The sequence below is a fragment of the Bos javanicus genome, chromosome 11 (genome assembly GCF_032452875.1).
Source record: "Bos javanicus breed banteng chromosome 11, ARS-OSU_banteng_1.0, whole genome shotgun sequence".
Taxonomy (NCBI): Eukaryota; Metazoa; Chordata; class Mammalia; order Artiodactyla; family Bovidae; genus Bos; species Bos javanicus.
Genome location: NC_083878.1, coordinates 70,864,453 through 70,888,879, shown reverse-complemented (window position 1 = coordinate 70,888,879; position 24,427 = coordinate 70,864,453). Strand labels below are relative to the sequence as shown.

The following is a 24,427-nucleotide window of genomic DNA, read 5'->3' as shown; positions in this document are numbered from 1 at the left end:
AGTACTCTTGCCTGGAAAATTCCATGGACAGAAGAGCCTTGTAGGCTACAGTCCATGGGGTCGCAGAGTCGGACACGACTGAGCTACTTCACTCACTCTCAGTCGAGTGTAGGAGATAAATGCAAAATCACACGGTAGATGATTAAGCAATATAGTGAAGGTATTTTTCTTGTTGTTAAATGCACTGTGGAAAACAGTATCCACAGAATTTAAGACGTAAGGTATGTGAAAGAGATCTAAAGAAAGCAGACAGCGGGAACCATGTGAAATATTTTTATTGCTGACCCTCCCAAGGCCCACTTCATTTCATCCACGAACACTTGGCAACGAACCTTGTGGAACCGTTGGATTATAAAACCCTTTATTTGCAAAGTCAAACTTTTCCAGTAGAATAATCCCTTCTCGTTTTCCAAACGGACAAATCCAGCTTCAAACATGGGTAACAGCAGTCCACGTTTCCCGCTTACTGAGGAATTGCTTGTCAAATCAGGGACTGAAACGAAAAAAAGAAAAGCGAGGCGGGAACAGCCACAACCGCGTATGCGTAGCGCCGGAGCCTGGCCAGCTGGGAGGCGGGAAGGTCAGCACTGCCTACGCGCGCTCTGCGTAATGGGAGCTTCCCCAGCGCAGCAAACCCTGGGAGCCTCTGGGGCGCTTGCGCAGCCGCCGAGATTCAGCGCAGTGGAACTGGCGAGGAAGGGCGACGCACCTGCGCGAAGGGGGCGGTGCGGCGCGGCGGCGGTGGTGGCGGGAGAACCGAGTCCAGTGCGATTGCGCGAGGGCAGGGGGTGGGTGAGGCGGGGACGCGCGGGGAGTACGCCGTGCGCCTGCGCGGGGGGCTGCGTGGCGCGGTGGCGGGGCAGGGCGGTGTGGAGTGAGTGGCGCTGCGGGTGGGGCCGTCGGCGGCGCTGGTGAGCTTTGCGGAGTTGGGCGGTGCCGAGGAGGAGGAGGAGGAGGAGGAGGTGGCGGCGGCGGCGGCGGCGGCGGCGGCTGGGTCTGACGCGGCCCGGTTCGTGGGGGGCTCCGCTTGTTTATTTATTTATTTATCGTGGGTGCCTCCGAGTGTGTGCGAGCTCCACTGCTAGGTGGGGAGGGGGTGGGGGGAGGGCCCGGGGGAAGGGGGAGTTGGAGTTGGGGTCGAAACGCCGCGTGACTTGTAGGTGAGGGCACGCCGAGCGGTCGCCGCAGACTCCGCCGCCGAGAAGCCCTTGTTCCCGCTGCCGGGAAGGAGCGTCTGGTGCCGACAAGATGGCGGACGGAGAGCTGAACGTGGACAGTCTTATTACCCGACTGCTGGAGGGTGAGTCGGGGCCCGGCGGGCCGCGGGGAGGGGACGCTTTCCCTTATCCCTCCTGGTCCCTCAGGCGCTGGAGCCCGAGGGAACACCCCCCCCAATCCCCCCACCCCCCCCGACGCCCGCTTCCCTGCTTTTCCCGCCCCGAGGCGGCCGCCGAGGATGGGGGCGAAGAAGCTGGTGGGCCAGGGGAGCGGCCTCCGGGAGAGAGGCCGGGCGAGAGGTGCTGTCCCCGCGGGCGGGCAGTGCCCCGCGGACCTTCGGGGACCCGCACGGCGGCGCGCGGCCGGGGCGTGGGGTGACCCTTCCCAGAAGGAGGGGGTCGGGATGCGTGCTCCGATGCATTGTATGCCCGCGAATTGTATGTTTCTCCTCTGTTCTCTTTGTGCCTTGCCCTTGGCTGCCTCCCGATTCTTGTTCTGGGAGTGAAAAGAAACAAATTTTTTTTTAAATCTTTGTGGGAAAACTGATCGGTTCAGCAAATTTTACATGATCCTACAGGGCGAACTATTCAGGGAGAAGATAACACTAGCGAGAGTACCTCCCATGTCTAATTTAGCTTTAAAAAATAGTAAAACAGGTCTGACCGAGGCGAAGAAGCACGCCAGAAATAATGTAGACACACGTTTGCTGTGGGGATTAGTTTCCGGATTTGAGAATTTTAACAGGTTTGAGCAGGGTTTAATTTCTGCACAAACTTAGAAAAGGTCGATTGTAAAGCCTCTGTTGTGTTTAAAGGGTCTTTACAAGTCTTCGCAGCTTTTGAAGTTTCTGGGCCCTTGTGTTTTTATTGGATAGGTTTATGTTAGGGTTGGGGATTGAGGCATAAGGAAGAGATGGAGAGGCTAGGATATTACTCAAAGTCCATCGCGGTCTTCTGCCCGCGAATGCCTTTATCCCAACATTTGCGTCATCACTAACTGCTTTGTGAGTGTGTAGAAAACAAATTAACCCATTAAAAAAAAAAAGATTTAGAGTCCTCTCTGTCGGAAACCGTGGCAGGATTACATAGACGTTGTTACTTGCTTTCGAATTTCCTGAAGATAATTGTTTTTCACAGTGAAACAGTATGTACTTACTGTGATGGAAAAGCATCATACAAGATTGTATGGTTGGGGGGCGGAAGGGAGGGCGCTAGTTCCTTTTTTTGGCCGAAGTGTCGGTATCTCATCAGTTTCTGTGTATACCGGTTGTGTAACAAACTACAGTAAATTTGCTGCAGATGTGAGACTGAATGTCTTTTAAGACTGAATAAGAAGCAAAGTTTTACCAGGAACTCTTACTTACTTTTTCCTTTACTATCAAGTTATTCCTGGGAGGCCCCCTGGTGCCTGCAGTCAGTGTTCACTGTTTAAGACTTGGTGGATTTTAACAGATGTGAACATCTTGCTGGGTGTGAGACATTTGCTTTAGGGGGGAATTTTTTTTTTTTTTTAATTTGTTGTTTGTTCTGAGAGGGAAATGTAGCTGTTTAAAATTTTTATTATCTTGTTAACTTTGGGAGAAGTTTATGCTCACCATGAACTTGGCTTGTAAATTTAAATATTTAAAAATCTGATGCTTGTATCCAACTTGTTCATTTTTATTTTCCATATACTTATTTATATACTTTATAGGCATAAGACAGAATAAACTTATGTATTTTTAAATGCTTGATGTGGGACGTCTTAAATCAGATGATTTTATGATTAGGATTGTTTCTACTAGGAAAAAGATACGGTGGGGAGAATAGGCTAAGTGATTGTTTCTGTGAATTTGAATTACATCAGTGTTCGGTTCTGGTTTTTGATGATCATTTTCCAGACATTTTCCCCTTTTAAATTAGCAAGAATTTATTGACCTGCTTTGTGCCAGTCACCAGGAGTGCAAAGACAAGACACTGTCTCTTCATTCAGGGAATTCCCAATTTAAACAAGTGATTTTCAAGCTTTTGCAGCCTGCTCTCTGTCAGTAAAGGGTACCATTACTTGCTCCTTAATCCTGGGAAGTATATTTAGTTTTGACAGTGCCTCCCTGGGATTCTTAAATTCTCCAGGCTCCTTTCTCCTTTGCAAAATCTAGACCTGTCCAAAGACATCCAAAACAGACTTGGATTTTCTAGTAAGTAGTTATTTTTAGTCTTGAAATAATTTTTTTTTTAGTTTCCAAATAAAAATTAATTGATTTTCAGTGACATTACATTTTAATTAAATTTAACTCAAATTCAAGTGAGGTTGCTTAGCAGAATAGCTGTAGTTAAATTTTTGGTTTGTCTTTAGTATTAAATGAAGGTACAGAACTTGATCAGCAATACTTGATCTCATTTTAAAGTGTTGATTGTAGTTCCATAACATAGTCTCGATTTTTTTTTCTTTTTATTACATCAAATTACCAGTCAGCTATAACACTTTTAGTATAAATTTTTATGAGTTGCTTTGTGTTTTCTTAGGTGGGCAAATCATGTGAATTGCCAAAGCACCATTTACATTTAATTTTTGTTGTTGTTATTATTTAATGCAAAACAGTATACTAATTTATTGTTTGGACAGTGCATATTCCTCCAATATATTTTCTTGATTCAGTTTTACTTACTACAAAGCCAGAGATTCCTAACACTCAGCTGTAGTGACCCTGATACTACATTGTTGTGGGTTTATCATCGCGCTTTTGACTGGTTGTTTAAATTGAAGCTAGTTTCTGTGAGTATCCTGAGAAATCCACTAAAAGCTTTTTTACTTTGATGAGCAGTTCCAAAAGGACTTAGGATGGCAGTGGGAGTATAGAGAAATCACCTGGGGAGCTTTATTCAGACTGTCAATGTTGAGTTTACTTTGGAGGAGTTGAAATAGGATGAGTAGAATCGGCTTGTTTGGGAATCTGCTTCTGGGTGGTTAAGATTGTGCTAGCTTTGTTCCCAAATACAGACATGATCCAAGTGTTTAAAAACTGGGCTGTATCAGCTGATGATAACTAACATGTGCCCATTATATATTTGATTATGTATGTGTATCATGTACATTTAAAACTGAGTGTCTGGGATATGCTTTTCTGATTATAAAAATAAGCATTCTTATTCTTACAGGAAAGAATTTCTTATATGAAACAGTGAAGAATTAAAACCAGAGTCCTCCCCATAATTCCATGATCCAGAGATAACTTGTTGAAATTTCGATGCATTTTTCTTTCAGATACTTTACATCTTTAGAATATTGTTTATGTAGCTTTATGAGTTAATTTTTAAACGTTTTCTTACAGTTTTTTTTTTTTTTTTGCTTTGCTACAAAGCTAAGCTTAATATTACAAGATAAATTGTAGACTGTTAGTATCATGTTAGTAGACTGTTAGCAAAAACTTAACAGAATATGATTGTGTTTGTATTTTTGGCCTGGTATTTATGAAAATCTTGGGATGTGTGTATTTTTGTTTATAAATCCGTTTTTCACTTAATCACAACCTATCAGATGTCTAAATTTGTGAAACTGCTGTGATTATTTTTAGTTAAGCTGGAAGACTAAGCAAATAGGAAGTTTATGTCTTTTGTGTCCTTTTGAACGTCAAGAAAAGGAATGGATTTGAAAAATGAAGATTAATGAAACCATATTAAAGCCCCACCCCCCACCCCTTTTTTTAAGCTTTATTGTTGTTTTTTCGGCTGTACCACACAGCTTGTGGAATATAAGTTCCCCAGCCAGGAATTGAATCCTGGTCCCCTGCAGTGAAAGCACTATGCCTCCAGTTACTGGATCGCCAGGGAATTCCCAAGTCTCTCCTTTCTCCTTTTTAAATAATAGTTTTATTGAGATACAGTTCGCATACCATGCAATTTCACCTTTTGAATTGTATAATTGAGTGGTTTGTAGTATATTCACAGAGTTGTGCAACCCATCAGTCACCACCATCAACATTAGAAAGTTCTCCCCATCATTCTCAAACACACCCCTGTTCCCATTAGCTGACAAGTCCCTTTTCCCTTCACTCCTCTCCAGCACTAGGTTATCCCTAATCTACTTCCTGTGGATTTTGCCTGTTCTGGACATTTCATGTGAATGAAATAATGCATTATGTGATCTCTTGTGATTGGCTTGTTTTTAATGTTTTGCAAGTTCATCTATATTGAAGCATGTGTCAGTATTTCGTTCCTTTTATGGCTAAACAATATTTCATTGTATGACTGTACTACATTTTTATTTGTCCGTTTGTCACTTGATGGACATTTGAGTTGTTTCCTGCTTTGGGCTGTTGTGAAAAATACTGCTATGGATGTTTATGTACAAGTGTTTGTGTGGGCATATGTTTTCATTTCCCTTGGGTAATATAACTGGGAGTGGAATTCCTTTGTCAATGGGTAACTCTGTTTAACCTTTGGAGGAACTGCCAAACTGTTTAAAGCTTCTTTTCTGATTCAGTTGTTTAATTATGACCCAGCAGTCTAAAGGTTAGGCAGTTTTGAAGGAAGTGCTAGTTGATCTTGGCAACCTCAGCTTCTGCAGGGCAAGTGTTATGTGTAAACCCAAGGCCAGGTCTCTTGGAAAAAGCAGGTTGAGGAATAGGGGAGATAGGCTAAAGGTTGCTTTCTCTCCTCTTGCTTCTTTTTAGATGAAAAGCTGGAGAAGGCATAAAGATGGTTCATTGTTCAGAGATTGAGTATTTAAATGGTTTTCCTGTTAGTTCCAGGTGAGGGAAATTTTGACAGTTTGAAGAAGTAGTCCGGAGTGTTATTATTGTATTTGAGTACAGGGCTTTTCTGATAAATGTTCAAATCCAAGATTAGGATTTATTGGGATTTAGAAATCTATTTACATTTGAGTCTAGAGACAGGATTATATTAAGATTTAGGATTAGTGAGGAAGATATTAAATTTTATCAAGTAATTTTTTTCCCTCTGATGTCTTATTATCCACATTTATTGTTTTGATAGAATATCTTCTAATATCCTATGTTCTCAAGCAACTCTAACAGGTAAAATAATGCAGCTGTTAAGAATGTCAAAATATTTAGAAATAATTAAAATCTCAGTTTCTGAAACAAAGGTTATCCTAGAAGTCTTGGGCTCTAGGGATGCAAGAAGAAATGGTTTGCAAATGTCAGTAGGCTTACTGTGGTGTGGTGGTGGAGGATATGGATTCACAGTTGAATCTTCTAGGATTTAATTTTGAGTCTATACAAATTTATACCCTTGGACAGCAATCACTGCTCTAGTGGCTAGAAGTAGTCATTTCAAGACTTACTGTTTCTGGGAAAATAGAGGATCAGTGAAGACAGGAAGCAGAGAGATGGAGGTTACAACTCTCCTTTCTTTTTGTAAACTCTCCACCTTCCCCCAAGATTGCATATGGTTACCTTTGAAGTCTTGGTTATTAGTAGGTGAAATGCAATTTTTTTTACACCTCATCCTCTGTAATACACTGCACCTCAGATTTTTCTCTGTTAGATAACATGAAAATGCTTTAATGGAAATTAAGTCCTTATTCCACAATTAGTGAGGTAGGAGGCTAAAAATGCAGAAATTCATTCTGAAGTTAAGTATATGTAAATAACCAGTAGGCACTAGCTTGATAGAGGAATTCAGTTCCTGGTCTAGGTGGGTATTTGCCATACATAGGGAAAATAGATAAAGGACAGGGGCAGTTGTCCTTTAATCTGCCTATCCACCTGTGTATAGCAGAGTGATTTATGAGGACATACATAACCTTCCTAATAATCACTGACTTCAGGGCCCTCCCTTCCCAGATTTTCCTGCTTCTGTGCAAAGACTAGGTTTATTTCATCATGAAAGAGTTTAAGCCTTGGGCTGTTCCTTAGACCATGCCTGAGTTTCCATCTTAGTCAATTACCAAACTATTGATAGAAACATTTTCTTGATTTGAGTGCTTGCCTTTTCGGAGAAGGCAATGGCACCCCACTCCAGTACTCTTGCCTGGAAAATCCCATGGACGGAGGAGCCTGGTGGGCTGCAGTCCATGGGGTCTCGAAGAGTCGGACACGACTGAGCAACTTCACTTTCACTTTTCACTTTCCTGCATTGGAGAAGGAAATGGCAACCCACTCCAGTGTTCTTGCCTGGAGAATCCCAGGGACGGGAAGCCTGGTGGGCTGCCGTCTATGGGGTCGCACAGAGTCGGACACGACTGAAGCGACGCAGCAGCAGCAGCTAACACCATTTTAACTTTTCCCTTAATCCTGCCACCTATTTTCAACATTTAAAGAAATCAAGTTACTTTTCCCCATAAAAGAAATTTAAAGTGAAAGTGAAGTGGCTCAGTCGTGTCGACTCTTTGCGGCCCCATGGACTATAAGCTTCCGTCCATGGCTCCTCCGTCCATGGGATTTTCAAGGCAAAAGTACTGGAGTGGGTTGCCATTTCCTTCTCCAGGGGATCTTACCAACCCATGGATTGAACCCATGTCTCTCACATTGTAGGCAAACAAATGCTTTTACCATCTGAGCTATCAGGGAAGTCCAAAGAAATTTAAGGACTTCTATTAATATAGCTTTCTCTAATGTTGTACTTAGCAGTTACGGCTCTTTTATTTTAAATGGAAAGCTGAGAAGAAAACTTTATAGATACTTTTAGGTTTTTCTGTGATATTTGAATATTTATCAAATAATTGAGCCAGAGTAGTGAAAGAAAATGACTAGGCTTCTGAGTGGAAGTGAAAGATCTAAGTTACATAATGACAGAGAGGAGGGTATTTTATGAACATCAGACCTTAGCTGCAATTGTTATGTGAATCCTAAATAAAATCAGGTGTACATTTGTTTACTCAAGGTGTATCTAAGTATTGGTACATGCTGATACTTGTTAAAGATACAGGTTCTACATGTGTTGCAATTTCAGCTTATTCCCAGTTTCTTCTGTATTTCTAGGATGATAATAGGTACCTGCTTCATAATGTATCTATTTGTAACAATTAAACCGGTAAAACACTTTGAACATAATAAAAGCTCCGAAAATGTTAGTGTTCTTGTTTAGTGTAAACCTGAGCCAAGATAAGGTAAGAGAGGGCTTCTTAATGCTGGTGAGCCCTGGACCCTCTCCACAGTAATTTTTGAGAAGGTTTATTTCTAGTGAGGATCTAACAGACGTGCGTTGTTTGTTGCATACAGCCACATATAGAACTGTGTGTGTGTGTAAAACATTTCTTTCCTATTACTGTTATTTGGCATTTATAATCTGGTTTGACATATTAATGTTGGTGCTGAGGGGGAGAGAGATTTTTAGGCAGAATAAAGTGGTGAAAGGTGATTTAAGGAGATTTGGTGTATGCTTTCTTTTGATTAGGGACTAGAGAGCAGTGGATTTCAAACTTTGAATCTTGAGACTACTTTATATTCATAAAAAGAACTGAGGACAAGAGTTTTCGTGTGAGTTGTTTATCAGTACTGTTAGAAATTAAAACTACGAATTTAAAATTTTGATAACCTGTTCATTTTATGTAAGTAGAGTTTGCTTTCTACAACAAAAATATTAGGGATCAGCACATTTCTTTACTGTCTAGCTTTGTAGAAGACAGAAGAATTCTCGTACCTTCAGTTTGTTTTGATAACATTGTTTTGGTTGAAGTATCTGAAGAAAATCTGTACTTTTACAGATAAATCAGAAAAGAAAGGAGTATTTTAAAAGCATTTATAGATAATGGTGGATATTCTTTAATAGTATAATAGAAATTGACAAGTGGTAATTTCTTAAAGGTTAGTTGTAATGTGGAATCTGAAATGTTCTCTTACATCAAAATCCATTGATCTATCTTGCATTTTAAATGGATCTTACAAATGATTTTGTAACATGCCTTGGTTCTTTTAAAATCACTGGTTAAGGTGATTTATGCAGATGTTAAAAGTTGACACATTTTATACAACATTAAAGAATCACATTTGTTAATTTAGAACAAGGTATCAGATGAGTCCTTAAGTATGAAAAAGCTGTCAAATTCATGGTGCTGGATACAGAGTTTCCAAAATTTTAATTTTCACTAGCAACAAATGCTGTCAATTGTTTCATTTGAAATGACAGGCTCACTTTGTTCATTTTCAAGCATATCTGTTATATATCTTGAGTGAGTAACTATAGTTTGTTAGTTGTGCTTTCCAGCAAAAGAGATGTTCTGTGAAAGAAAAATTAGCTGGATCACTTTGGTACTTCAACAGTCACTTTAGAGCTTTTCTTGAAGACAGCCATTGTACTTGAATATGCAACAGGAAAGCTTCATGGATACTTTCCATTTCCTCATGCAGAATATTAGAAAGATGTATACTCAGTGGTGGAGATTTAATAAAATTCATCATTTTTACTGCTTAAGGGCATTTTAATTTGAAACTGGATCTTTCTGTTTCACTGTAAGTGCATGGCACTTCAGTGCCACTGACTTGGTTTCTGCTCAGGTGCCTGCATTTTAATCATCGTTTTCACCATGCATATGTCAATGCAGTAAAAAAGAGGATCACACTCTGAGAACCCACAGGCCTACAGCACTCCCTTCTAATCCTGAAATGTCTAGCCTGCCCCTGTATCTGTTAAGTTTTCTTCTTTACTCTTTTTTCATTATCTGTTTGTTTACTAGTGTACCTGAAATGATACAAGCGGTTCACAGACTCCTCTGAGAAATCGTGAAAGCCCTGGGCCTTCCCCGAAAAATATGCATGTTTATATACACAGTACTACAGACAGGGGGATTACAGAGCTCCTGAAGGCCATCTGTAGACTCAGATCATATTAATAATTACTATCAGGCAAACTTAAGATAAAATTATGGCAGCTGCCTAGTTCTTTCATTTAAAACCAAAATTCCACATTCTAGCCAATTGTAAAAATTTTACGTTTTTAAGTTAACTTTGCTGTTTAGTATGTAACCTTGATTGAATCATTTTAGTATTGTAGAAATTAAAATATTAAAGGTTAATGAAGATTACTAAGATTTCATGGGGCAAAAATAGTAATGGAATTATTCTCTTGACATTCTTTCTGTTTCAGAGAAGACAGTTATTAGTAAAAAACTTGCTGGAAAAAAATAGCATATTGTTATTGAAAATAAAATTTAGCATACACACAACACAGACATACATATCATGCACCATTTGTAATTTAAGAGACAAACCTGCATTGAAAAGACTTTTAAAAGAATTTGAAATATAGTGATTGAGTATAATTTTTTGCAGTCATGAGAAGGGACTTCTTTTAGGGGAGAAGACAACATTTTGTTTAATTGAGGTTCAGAGTTGGTGTTCTGTATCATCAAAGTAAATGGAAGTGTTTGTCTATTGTTGATCTATAATAAGATTTTATGTATTTTATCTTGGAAGCTGTCTTAACACAGATAGGTACTGCCAAAACTAATATCAATCTACAAGCATATGGTTTTAGTTAAGTGATTTTAGTCATCACTTGGAAGGTATTTATAGGATTTTATTAGTCCTCTCGATATCTGCCTTTTAGCATGTCATTACATTACAGATTAATCAATTCCAGTAATAGGTTAGGTGGAAGATTCTCACCTGCACAAATAAATGAATTTTGATATATTTTGCATTAGCACTAAGATCTGATGAATGCTGTTAGAACTGTGGTTTGAGCTTAGAAAATAGTATTCAGTGCAAAACTTATGAGGGAGTAAAAATCTCACTTGTTTTAACTTTTGACAACCCTGAAACTGTATAAAGCAACCTGACATTTGCTTGTGACCCAGGCAACGTTAGTTGTTAAAGTGACTTAATATAGTATATGTTTCACATACAAGGTTTTTTGTTTTGGGGTTTTTTTTGCATTTTAATTTTAGGTTTTAACTGAGAAATATTATTAGGTTTGTAGTAAAATCTAATTTATAAAACCTACTCTCTGTTTGATAGTAGTGATTGGGGGTTACTCTTCTCATTCAGAAAAATTTCAGTATCAGCCCTAAGCCTTAAAAAAAAAATCAGTAAAACTTCATCACTACTGAACTGCTCTGTGCTAGGGCAAGTCAGGATATTCAGCTTTTGTTTCTCACAAACATTTGTGGACCCGACCATGGTTAGGTTTATGAGAACTAATGAAGTATACCATTGGTATCGCTGGTTCAACGGTGTGATTAGAATCTTTTTCCACTCAGTAACTGCACCATAAACTTTAAATACCTTCAATTTTTACAGGCTTTTTAAAATTATCCAACTAAGTCTTTTTCTGCTCCATGCATAGTTTTACCTGCATCATTGTTGTGGGTTTGTTTGTTTGGCTTCTTTGGAAAAAAATTTTTTTTTTAGGCCGCACAGTGTGGACTGTGGCATCTTAGTTCCCCCACCAGGGTTTGAACTATGTTGCTCCCCACTCCCTGCCGTGGAAGCATGGAGTATTAACCACTGAACCTCCAGGGAAGTCCCTCTTTGAAAATATTCTTGCCTGTGGTTGTTCCACTCATACTGTTCATGGAGGCTAACTTTTCTGTCATTTCAAATTCAGTATTGGCTCCTCAAATAAGCAACAAATAAGTATTGGCAGTATCTGTGAATGCATTCATCAAGAGCCAATGAAACCACTCAAAACTGTTCGTTTTTTTAACTCATTATTGATGTTGCTTCCAACGTTGTCAACTCTTCAAGAGCTGTTTTTACAGAAAGACTTCAATAAATACATATAGTTTGGGGACTATTTCTTTGGCTTTTCCAAACAAACATGATTTAATTAAGTCACCATTAGTAAATGGCTTTCCTCACTTGCTAATACATGAATCAGTTGGAAACTTACTTTCATTGCAGCCTCATTTCTATTTTTGTGCAGAAATTCTGCTGTGATGAGATTCTGTTAAAAATTTTTTTTTAAAGTTTTGTTACTTCCTGTGAGTTGGGAATGTTGTGACAAGTGCTCAGTTTCCTAATGTTAACACATATTTTATTCTTTTAGCTGGAAAGTCATAAATATAATGCCTGATAGTCTAATCCAGTAACAAAATAATCTACACTCCATTGTGCCTTAGACATTCACATTCCACTTTTCTTCCTTTAACATGATGAGTATGCACTAGTAATAAAATTAAAATAAAATGGCACTCAATACATTGTTGAGTTATAGCTGTATCTCTGCAATTTCTAGAACCTTGGGAAACAATGCAAAGCCATGAGGGTACCCCATGTACTCGCTGCTACAACTACTCAACTCTGCCATTGTAGCGTGAAAGTACCTGTAGGTATTGATAATAACTAAATGAATGAGAGTGGTTCTGTTCCAGTAAAATTTCATTTTTGAATGCTAACATTTGAATTTCATGTAACTTTTATGTGTCACAAAGTATTATTTTTTCCCACCTCCCCACCAACTGTTATTAAAAATATATAAAGGACCAAATTTCACCTTGGACCTTAGTGTTTTCCCCCCTTTCTGTTGTAAACATGATTTTGCAGAAAGCTTGCTTTATCAGGAGTCAGGTACCTTGGTGCTCACACCCATGTTGCATGACTGATTCATTTACACAATGTATGGAGTTACGGCCCTTAATGTCTAGTCCTTGGCAAGGTATTTCTCAAAATTCTTTATAAAATCATATGAATTTCTAGTGTATACCCAATAATCATATTTTGTGTACTTACTATTTTCACTTGAGCAGAGGGTTTTGATCTTGAAGTACCAGTGAGTTCACCAGTCACTCCTAGAGGCATAGGGGAATAGACTCCAAATAAAAAGTGGCAGTCTTACTGGAGTAAAGAGGAGAGGTGGAAGTCTGGGGCAACTAAAGCAGTTGAAACTTAAGTCCTAAAGAGGAGAGAATCACATAGACTCTAACCTCAGAACCTGTAGTCGACTCCCGCTAAAGTCGAGGACTTCCCTGGTGGCTCAGACAGTAAAGCGTCTGCCTACAATGCGGGAGACCCAGGTTCAATCCCTGGGTCAGGAAGATCTCCTGGAGAAGGAAATGGCAACCCACTCCAGTATTCTTGCTTGGAAGATCCCGTGGGCAGAGGAGCCTGGTAGGCTACAGTCCATGGGGTCACAAAGAGTCGGACACAACTGAGCGACTCCACGTTCATGTTCTCCCTAAAGTCATTGACTTCTAAGATGCACACATGCAAGAGAAGATTCTAAGAAGTGCAGAAGAATCTGAGCAGAGATTACAGCGTTGTCCAGTACCTGCGTGGCAAAACTTGACGTTAAGACTTAATAAAGTAAGAGAGACTATATTGTACCCTGAGTTTTCTGTTGAGACCTCCATCATGGCCAAGATTGAGGGCAAAATGAAATAGACCCGCCCTCAAGAAAATGTGGGTGCATTATTGCCACACTTGCTGCTGCTAAAGGAAACAACCCTCTGTGGAGAAGATGTCATAAAAAACTACTACAATTATTCATCCATAATCAGATATTTCTGTGAAATACTACAGGAATGCTAACATGATCAATTGACCAAAAAAAAGAAGAAAAAAAGGTATAAATCCACCTTGTATAATTCATATATTAGAGATGTCACACAGACTTTAAGATAACTGATTTAATATGCTCAAGGTAAAGAGGAAAGGAAAAATTTCATCAGAGACCTGGAAACTTTATAACCAAAAAAATACGTTAACTAAAGTTAAGAATTTCGTAGTTGTGTTTACATACTTGCAAATTAAAAACAGCAGAATAGAGGAGTAGTAAACTAGGGGAAAATAGTTGAGTGGAAATTCTGCAGTGCTGAGAGAGAAAAAATAAAGGGGGAATACAGAAAGAAGGCAGCAGAAAACCATAGAAAAGTTTAACATGTCACCTTACACCTGTCAGAATGGCTGTTATCAAAAAGAGAACAAATAACAAGTGTCAGCAAGGGTATGGATGAAAGGAAATGCTGGTGCACTGTTGGGGGTGGGGGGTAAATTGATGCAGCCACTACAGAAAACAGAATGGAGGTTCCTCAAAATATTAAAAATAGAACTACTGTAGGATCCAGCAATTCCACTTCTGGGTATATATCTAAAGAAAACAAAAATACTAATTTGGAAAGGCAGATGCACCTTTATGTTGCAGCATTATTTACAATAGCCAAAATGTGGATAAGTGCCCTTTATCCAGTGAATGGATAAAGAAGATATGGTGTGTGTGTTTGTATTGTGAACTATTAGCCATAAAAAAGAATGAAATCTTATCATCAGTGACAACAGGAATGGACCTAGACAGTATTTTGCTAAGTGAAATAAGTCAGACAAACAAAGACAAATACTATATGATTTCACTTGCATGTGGAAGCTAAAAAAACAAAACAGGTGAACAAACGAAACAGAAACAGTCATAGATAGAACAAACAGATGGTGCCAGGGAGTGGGGCCTAAGAGAAATAGATGAGGAGGGTTAAGAGGTACAAATCTCTCAGTTGAAAAATAAATGAGTCAGGAGTGTGAAATGTACAGTCTGCGGAATGCAGTCAGTACCTTTGTATGGTGACAGATGGAAACTAAACTTATGGTGATCATTTTGAAATGTATAGAAATATCGAATCACTCACTGTTGCACCAGCAACTAACAGTGTTGCAGGTCAAGTACACTTCAAAAACAAACTTACTTGTGGGAAACAAAGATCAGATTTGTGGTTACCAGAGGTGTGGTTACCAGAGGAGGGGAATTGATTGAAAGTAGTCAGAAGGTACAAACTTCCAGTTATGAGATACATACTGGGTATGTTATATACAACATGATAGTTATAATCAACACTGCTGTATGTTATATATGAAAACTGTTTAGACAGTGGATCCCAGGGAGTTGCCTGGCAGTCCAGGGCTTAGGACTCTGCACTTTCACTGCAGAGGCCCCGGTTCAGTCCCTAATGGGGGACCTAAGATCCCACAAGCTACATGCACAGCCATAAAAGAGAAAGAGTGGAACCTGGGAGTTCTTATCACAAGAGAAAAAAGCTTTTTTTCTGTTTTATTTTGTTTCTATGTGAGATGATGGCTATTCACTAAACTTAATTGTGGTAATCATTTTGTGTTATTCTCCTTAAACGTATTCAGAGGTGTATGCCAATTATATCTCAATAGAACTGGGGAAAAAATTTTTTTAAGGGGGAGAAAAAGAATTTTGACCTTTATTCTATACCATACACAAAATTAAGGTAGATTATTGAATGAGTTAGGCTAAACAATAAAGTATCTAAAAGGTTTAAAAGTAAACATAAGGAAATACTTAGGAGAAGGCAAACATTTCTTGAACATGATGTAAGACACCAAAAAAAAAAAAATTCAAGATGGATTTAAATACATTAAAGTATATCAGTTTTATCAAAGGCAGCAGTAAGAGAATGAAATTTTCTTGGGCCCCAAAATCACTGCAGATAGTGACTGCAGCCATGAAATTAAAAGACACTTTGGAAGAAAAGCTATGACCAACCTGGACAGCATATTAAAAAGCAGAGACATTGCCAATGAAGGTCCACCTAGTTAAAGCTGTGTTTTTTTCAGTAGTCAGGTATGGATGTGAGAGTTGGACCATAAAGAAAGCTGAGCGCCAAAGAATGGATGCTTTTAAACTGTGATGTTGAAGAAGACTCTTGAGAGTCCCTTGGACAGCAAGAAGATCCAACCAGTCCATCCTAAAGGAAATCAGTCCTGAATATTCATTGGAAGGACTGATGCTGAAGCTCAATACTTTGGCCAAAACTTTGGCCACCTGATGCGAAGAACTGACTCATTGGAAAAGACCCTGATGCTGGGAAAGATTGAAGGCAGGAAAAGAAGGGGACAACAGAGGATGAGATGGTTGGATGGCATTACTGACTTGACGGACATGAGTTTGAGCAAGCTCCAGGAGTTGGTGGTGGACAGGGAAGCCTGGCGTGCTGCAGTCCATGGGGTCACCAAGAGTCTGACAGGACTAAGCAACTGAACTGAAACTGGGAGAAGATACTTACAATGTATCTGACAAAGAATTCATCTGGAATATGTAAAGAATTCCTACAGATCAGTTAAGTGCAGTTTTAAAGAATGAACAAAAGACTTAAAATGAACTTCACACAAAAAGATGTCCCAGTGGCCTATTGAGCATATGAAAAGGGTAATGCAAACCAAAATCTCACTGAATATCACTACACCCAACAAATTGACTAAAACTGTTGACAAAGAGGTAGAGCAGCATTGCTGGTGGGATTGTAAATTGGTTTAACCACTCTAGGAAACTGGTGGTATCTGCTTCTTAATAAAGCTAAGTCTTCCTGTGACCCAGTAGTCCTCCTGTTATGTGTATACCAAGAGAAATGTACATGAATATTCAAAGCATTCATAATAGCCTCAAACAGGAAATGACCCAAATAGAGTATATAAATATATTTTGGTGTATTCGTATGAGAAAATACTTCAAATGGCTGCTAAATACAGCATGCATGAATCTCAGGTGACAGTGAACAAGAGTGTATACTATTTATAAATTTATACTATAAATTTCTATTTAAAATTCAAAAACATTAGACTAATCTATGCTGAAAGAAATAAGAATAGTAACCTTGGGCATTATTATTGAATGGTTAGGGCTTAAGGGAGCCTTGGGCTGCTGGAAGTATTCCGTGTCTTGATCTGGGTGGTGGTCACCTAGGTGTGTACATAAACCGTACTTTATATAATAGCTCAATTGATTTTTAAACATTAATAGTACAGTAGATATTTGCTGTAACAGAATTTTCACCTGGCTTGCATTTATTACCTACTGAAAATTTTTTTGGGGGAAATTTTTGACTAAAAAAATTTTTATGAGGTGGACTAGAAAGAGTATTGGTTTTTTTTTTTTTTTTTGGTTTTTTGAATATTGAGTTTTAAGCCAGCTTTTTCTTTTCTTTTTTTTTTTTTTTGTAGTTTTTTTTTTTCTAATTTTATTTTATTTTTAAACTTTACATAATTGTATTAGTTTTGCCAAATATCAAAATGAATCCGCCACAGGTATACATGTGTTCCCCATCCCGAACCCTCCTCCCTCCCCATACCATCCCTCTGGGCCGTCCCAGTGCACCAGCCCCAAGCATCCAGCATCGTGCATCGAACCTGGACTGGCAACTCGTTTCCTACATGATATTTTACATGTTTCATTGCCATTCTCCCAAATCTTCCCACCCTCTCCCTCTCCCACAGAGGCCATAAGACTGTTCTATACATCAGTGTCTCTTTTGCTGTCTCATACACCGGGTTATTGTTACCATCTTTCTAAATTCCATATATATGCGTTAGTATACTAAGAGTATTGATTTTTGAGTTTGAAGATCTTGTTCTGAATTCCTTTCTGCTGCTTTTTACTCCTGTAGTAATCTTGTGCAGATTATTTTAATCTCTTTCTGTTATTGTAGAATGTAGGTAGTAACTTCCCTTTTTAATTCTCGGGATACCAAAAGGATTAAATGAGATGATCGATGTGAAGTTGCTTTGCACTAAATTAATTATGCAAATATGTAGTATGTTCATAATTTAAAGACACTTGGGTCTAGATGCATAAACCCACATTCTGTAATTCCTCATGAATATTGTGATAGTGATCTAGTTCCCCCGTGTAACAGATTGCCTAGATTTATTCCCTTTTATCAGATAACTGAGAATTTTGAAGTGTTCTTGGAAGCCTTGGAGTCTGCACTGGTGGGAGCATGACATTTACATTGAAAGACAGTGGGATTGCCCTGAGCAGTTTACCCTGTTCTCCCAATCATTTTGCTGATGTATCCTAAAATTTGGTCACGTGTCAGAAGCTTAACCCTTGGAAGAACCTTTAACTTCATCAACTTTTAGAAGTGATTGATTATGAAAGTCGCTGTTTTATTTGCCTGTGGAGGGTAGGGCAGCTATTACCAATTACAATTTTAAGAAAGTACTGATTGCAAGGTATCTCCTAACTTTTAGAGATATTAATTGGGAAAAAGCATGCAGTGAAATACAAGAAGTTGTGGTAAATTTTAGTTTCTGTGGATTAGCATGACTTAAAAGTTGAAGCATTTTTAGCCCTGTAAAAATGTTAGTTGAAGTGTACCTAACTGTAACTTAAATTACTTGCATGGGAGGCCAGAATTAAAGATGGAGCTTACAGAGGAAATAAAGCAAATATGAGATAAAATATTCACCACTGGAATTTAGACACTTTAACACATCAAAGTGACCCACACTAGTCTTAATTTGCTTAATAATCATTGCCATCAAATTAAAACTAAATTTTGATAACCAAGAAGTGTTTTATTACTACAGAGTCACAGCAGAAATTGTGGAAACTTCTTTGAGAGCCCAAAGTATTTTGTTTGTATTGTCCATTGCTGTTATCTCTAAATAATTACCTTTAGGTGTGTGTTTGTCATCTGAAAGCCCCCAGAAACCTTTAATCCTTCAAGGAGAATACTTTTTACCTCCTAAAACTAAAATAGATAGGTATTTGATGTACTGATTGTAAAACCTTTTTTGTAATCATCATTTCCCACATTTACATTTTTGTACCAAGATTAATAATTGTTCCTATTGCAGGGCATTGAATCTAAGCTAGTATTTTAGATACTTAGAGGAAGATAAAAAGTTGTGTGTTTCTTCATCTTTAAAAAATTCACGTGTTTACAGAAAGTAGGTAATTGAGAACTAGTACTTAAAAGGCTAAGTTCCCATAGTAAAAGCAGTTCTGATCATGGTTTGGATTTCAGAAATGGTCTTACTGTCATATTTGCTTAAAATACATTTCAACATTGTCTCTTTGTTATATTAGTATATTAATGGGTTATATATATGAATAGGCTTTTGCAGGGTTAGAGGCTTTTTTTTTTTTTTTTTTTAAGCCTCTTTCAACCTGACAAAGGAATCCGCAATTTTTAGCAAGAAATGTATGGATTAAAATGTAAATGGGAAGTCATGGGTGTATATAAAAATGTAGTCTCTGTTTTCTTTAATAAATGCTGTCAAAGTAAGATTGGCAGCTCACAGTGTATTTAAAGAGAAAGAGCCAGTAGGGAAGGTAATAATGAGAGGAAATGATTAGAGGTTCAGTTCAGTAGGGCAAGGGCTTCCCTTGTGGCTCAGCTGGTAAAGAATCCACCTGCAATGTGGGAGATCTGGGTTTGATCCCTGGGTTGGGAAGTTCCCTTGGAGAAGGGAAAGGCTACCCACTCCAGAATTCTGGCCTGGAGAATTCCATGGATGACTGAGTGACTTTCACTTCATTTTCAATAGGGCAAATAAGGGAATTCTCCATGGACCGTTCCTCCCCACTCCATCCCAGAAGTTATTGGGAACCGTATTAATTAATGAGTTTTAGTCACTTGAACTGCAAGGCCTCAAATTGACCACTGGAAAACAAAGAAGACCACATTTCTATGGTAGCAGCCTTATGGCAACCCACTCCAGTACTTCTGTTTGGAAAATCCCATGGACGGAGGAGCCTGGTGGGCTGCAGTCCATGGGGTCGAGAAGAGTCGGACATGACTAAGTGACTTCACTTTCACTTTTCACTTTCATGCACTGGAGAAGGAAATGGCAACCCACTCCAGTGTTCTTGCCTGGAGAATCCCAGGGACGGGGGAGCCTGGTGGGTTGCCGTCTATGGGGTCGCACAGAGTTGGACACGACTGAAGCGACTTAGCAGCAGCAGCAGCCTTAAGGAGCATTGGAAACCACCAACAGTGAAGATAGAGATAAGCCAAAGATCATAGAATAACCTACTGTTAGCCATGGAACACAACAGGGTATCTGATAGTTTGCTGCCTGTGTGAATCTTCTGATACTCAGAATATAGGCATGACTCCTTTTTTTAGAATTAATATTTTATGGATAAATTTTAGAAAACTGACCATTTTATTTACTGTTTACCAGTACGAGGATGTCGTCCAGGAAAGATTGTACAGATGACTGAAGCAGAAGTTCGGGGCTTATGTATCAAGTCTCGGGAGATCTTTCTCAGCCAGCCTATTCTTTTGGAATTGGAAGCACCACTGAAAATCTGTGGTATGTAAATGGGTAAAGTTGGCAACAATCTCTTTTGAATTCACTACACTGAAGATGAGTTAGAGAAAACATCTAAAAAGTTTTGTGAAAAAAAGGTTTGCTAGGTTTTATTACATACAATTGTAGAATTTGAGACTTTGAGAAAATGACAAGTTAGAGATGAGAAGAAAATGTTTGCTATATATACAGCAGATTAAAAGATTGCTGGTCACACTGTTACAAAGAGTTCTTAGAAATAAGAAAAAGACAATACAATTTAAAAAAAAATTGAGTGGGAGCAGATTGTAGAAGAGATTCAAATGACTAGTAAACATAAGATTCTCAGACTCACTTGTAATCAGTGAGATGCAACTTAAAAACAAATCTGGGACTCTGATGAAATTGGGGGAAAAAATGTCAAAAATTGTTATCTATTGTTATCAAGGATATGGATTCGAGTACACAGGTATAGAATTTTGGGGGTCGATATGGCCGTATCCATGGTCTTCTAACTTAATTTTGATTGTTTTATTTTGAAGATTATATAACTATACAATTCGTATTTGATCTTTCAAATCTTACAGTGGCTTTTGGCCAGAGGCAAAAACTTAAACCTTAAGTTAACATTGTTGCAGTTGGAAAAACTGTTGGCACAGAAAAGCATTTTTCTATAGTTTATATACAGTAGGATGTGGTATGTATAATGTACTGACTTTTGGTTTGATAATGCAGTTTTTCTTTTAGTCGGAGAAGGCAATGGCACCCCACTCCAGTACTCTTGCCTGGAAAATCCATGGACAGAGGAGCCTGGTAGGCTGTAGTCCATGGGGTCGCTAAGAGTCGGGAACAACTGAGCGACTTCACTTTCACTTTTCACTTTCCTGCATTGGAGAAGGAAATGGCAACACATTCCAGTGTTCTTGCCTGGAGAATCCCAGGGACGGGGAAGCCTGGTGGGCTGTCGTCTCTGGGGTCGCACAGAGACAGACACGACTGAAGCGACGGCAGCAGCAGCAGTGTTTATCACATAGCTTTAATGAACTTAACCATCAGCTTTTGAAGAGATAGTTGAAATTGTGTGGAAATAATCAATCCCTTCTATGAATTAAATGAAGCAAATTAAAAGTCATCTTAAAATTTAAGTGACTCAATAGTCTCAACAAGATAGTCTTTACATGCTTTCGTACAGAAATAATTTGAAAGTAATAGAAGTTATTTATACTAAATATTTAGTTTTTGCTGTTTGCTCACTACTAGGCATAAAAAAAGTGAACCTAAGTTAAATTACCAGATAATGAATGTAACTGTATTAGTATATAACAAATTGCCCCCAAACTTTGTTATTTAACAACATTAATTTATCATGTCACAGTGTCTGTGGGGTAAAAATTCAGGCAGAGCTTAGTTGGATCCTCTGGTTTTGAGTCTCTCACAAAACTACAGTCAAGATGCCATTTGAGCCTGTAATCATCTCAAAGCTCAATTGTGAAAGGATTCAGTTCCTTATGGGCCAGTGGACTGAAGACCTCAGTTCCTAAGGAGCTGTTGGCCCATGGCCTCCTTTAGTTCTTTATTAGGTTTGCTTCTCCATAAGGCAGCTTAATCATCGAGCATGAGAGATGGCAAGAGAAAGTGCAAGCAAGATGGGAAGCTACAATCTTTTGTAACCCAGTCTCCGAAGTGACAGCCCATCTCACTTTTGCTGTATCTTTTTCGTTAGAAGTAAGTCACTAGTTACAGCCCACATTCAGGAGAGAGGATTACATAAGGGTATAAACAGTGAGAATCATTTCATAGAAGCTGCTTTACCACAGTAACCATAAACTTTCTCAAACTGGCTTTTTCTATTTTTAGGAGATATTCATGGACAGTATACAGATTTACTGCGATTATTTGAATATGGGGGTTTCCCCCCAGAAGCCAACTATCTTTTCTTAGGAGATTATGTGGACAGAGGAAAGCAGTCTTTGGAAACAATCTGCTTGCTATTGGCTTATAAAATCAAATACCCAGAAAACTTCTTTCTCTTAAGAGGAAACCATGAGTGTGCTAGCATCAATCGCATTTATGGATTCTATGATGAATGTAAGTAAAAATAAAAGCATTTCTTTTTAATTGGAAATTCTCTAATAGTTTTCCATTTCAGAAGAATTCTTTCAAGAGTTTTAAAAAATATGATCAAGCAGAAGCCCAAGAAGAGAGCCTTTCATGGAAGAGGAACCTGAAACTGGGAAACATGTTATTAGTTAAATAGGTTGCTTAGGACCTCTTCGGTCATGTTGTTTCAGGTTGGCTGCAGCTTACTCAGCTGAAAGGCCCTCTTATAATTAGTTTATGTAGTAAAAATATCCAAGTGGAGCAGAGGTCACTATAGATAGTAAGTAGCCTGTTTCTAGTGTCCATTAAGGTTTTAGTTTTCTTGTGATATGATAAAAACTCTTATTGAGCCTGTGTCACAAAAAAAATTGAGAAGTTCTATGAAATTATTTAAAATTTGAAGTTTATTAGAATTTTAATCTGTACCAATAAGGATGTTGCGTACTCTGGTCCTTATTTTGTTGTACTCTTTTTCATCAGTAGAAGTCACTGGTTTGCTGTTGTGTGGTGGTATTTCCGAGTGTTACAGATGACCCCGTTACATATCACTTTGGTCTTTTTGCTTTTTGTTAGGTTATGGAAGTGAATGGGCTTCCCTAGGTTGGGAAGATCCCCTGGAGAAGGGAATGGCATCCCGCTCAAGTATTCTTGCCTGGAGAGTTCCATGGATAGAGGAGCCTAGTGGGCTACAGTCCATGGGGTCGCAAAGAGTTGACGCGACTGAGCAACTAACTTAACAAGAGAGTGGATGAACATATGTTTGATTAATTAAAAGTTAGAACCAGTTAACAATGATTTTCAAATGGAATTTTATTTTTCAGTGCTGAATTCTCCATTAGAATCTATTTTTGCTTTTCTCCATGCTTAATTACAGTAGAGCTATTAGAACCCCTCTCTCTTTGTTTCATGTAATCATTTATTTGACAAACTTTTGAGGATGTATTATATGCCAGGCACTATTCTAAATACTAGGAATGCAGCAGTGCTCAAGAGAGATAGATGATCTCTATTCTTACGGAGTTTAGATTCTAGTTGGAATGATTTTATATTGCATTTTTATTTCTAAGGTGTAGTGTATGGTTTCAGTTGTTTAAATCAGACCAGTAGACAGGAAGTGGATTGTAGTACACCAAGCTATAACCACTTTTCTGAAGCTATATCAGAAATAGAGGTGTATTATTAAAGGATAAAATATGGACTTGAATACTCTTAAGGATAGAGAAGAAATCAAATGAAATGTATGTGAGAGCAGCTTGTAAACACTTTCAGTTATGCTTGTTCATTGAGAGAAAGGTTATGGCATAAAAAGCGGAGGAAATGAGTGCTTTGTGTCTATTATTCCTCCCCTTGGTTAGTTGCAACTTACTACCAAATTCAGAAAACTCAGTAACTCCAAAAAGGTAAACATGCATTTAAGACTGTCTTCATTGTAGTTCTTGATGTTAGATTACAGGAAAATTATAGCCTTTGTGTCTCTATTTATCCTTGCTGTGGTGCCAAGTAGAAATTTACTCAAAAGTTAAGCACCTGCAAATTCTCCTTTCTTGGCAACAAGTTTATACCATGTTACCAATGCATTAGAGTTGTACCAATGCATACCTCTCCAGAGGCACTCTTTTCACTTCTGCTTACTTATTTGGCTAGGTATTTAACATGTTGAACGGAAAAAATTAATAATCTGTTAGCTTGTTTAGAGTTGCTATATTATAGTGATCTTAAAAGGCAAAAATGTTTTGTTTCATAAAACACCTGGCAAAATCTTTTTAGTCTTTGTAATTTTACTGAAGGTGCTGAATGTTTATTGTATGTATTACCAAGTGACATTCATTATAGAAAAAAACAAGTGCTAGGTGAAACATAAAGAAAATTGGAATCATGTATAAGTCTGTGGCTATTAGAATAACTAATGAGAACAGTTTTAGATTTGTTCTGTTTGTTTGTCCTTTTTTTAGGCAAACGAAGATTTAATATTAAGTTGTGGAAGACCTTCACTGATTGTTTCAACTGTCTGCCTATAGCTGCCATTGTGGATGAGAAGATCTTCTGTTGTCATGGAGGTAGACTAGTAAATCTGCTTTACGGGCTTTTCTTTTTTTTCTTCCCTTATTTAGAAAGGGCCTATGTTTATTGAGGTGCTGTGGGAAAACAAAGCAGTGCTTGTTTGAAAACTCAAGTGATTAAAACTGTTTTAAACATAGC

General features: G+C 38.4%; 1 protein-coding gene across 5 annotated transcripts in view; it reads left to right on the top strand.

Moving 5' to 3' along the window:
• The first annotated feature begins 625 nt into the window (after window positions 1–625).
• PPP1CB (protein phosphatase 1 catalytic subunit beta) overlaps window positions 626–24,427 on the top strand; it is a 36,549-nt gene continuing 12,747 nt past the window's right edge. Inside the window, exons 1-5 of one of the 5 annotated variants that reach the window (XM_061432950.1) lie at window positions 626–765; window positions 1,161–1,300; window positions 20,021–20,152; window positions 21,986–22,216; window positions 24,181–24,285. In XM_061432950.1, the coding sequence (XP_061288934.1) occupies window positions 1,249–1,300; window positions 20,021–20,152; window positions 21,986–22,216; window positions 24,181–24,285 (520 nt within the window). In that variant the 5' untranslated portion in view covers window positions 626–765; window positions 1,161–1,248. Of the gene's footprint in view, window positions 1,086–1,160; window positions 1,301–20,020; window positions 20,153–21,985; window positions 22,217–24,180; window positions 24,286–24,427 lie in introns of all 5 variants that reach the window. The other 4 variants (XM_061432948.1, XM_061432951.1, XM_061432946.1 and 1 more) reach the window with 4 other exon arrangements.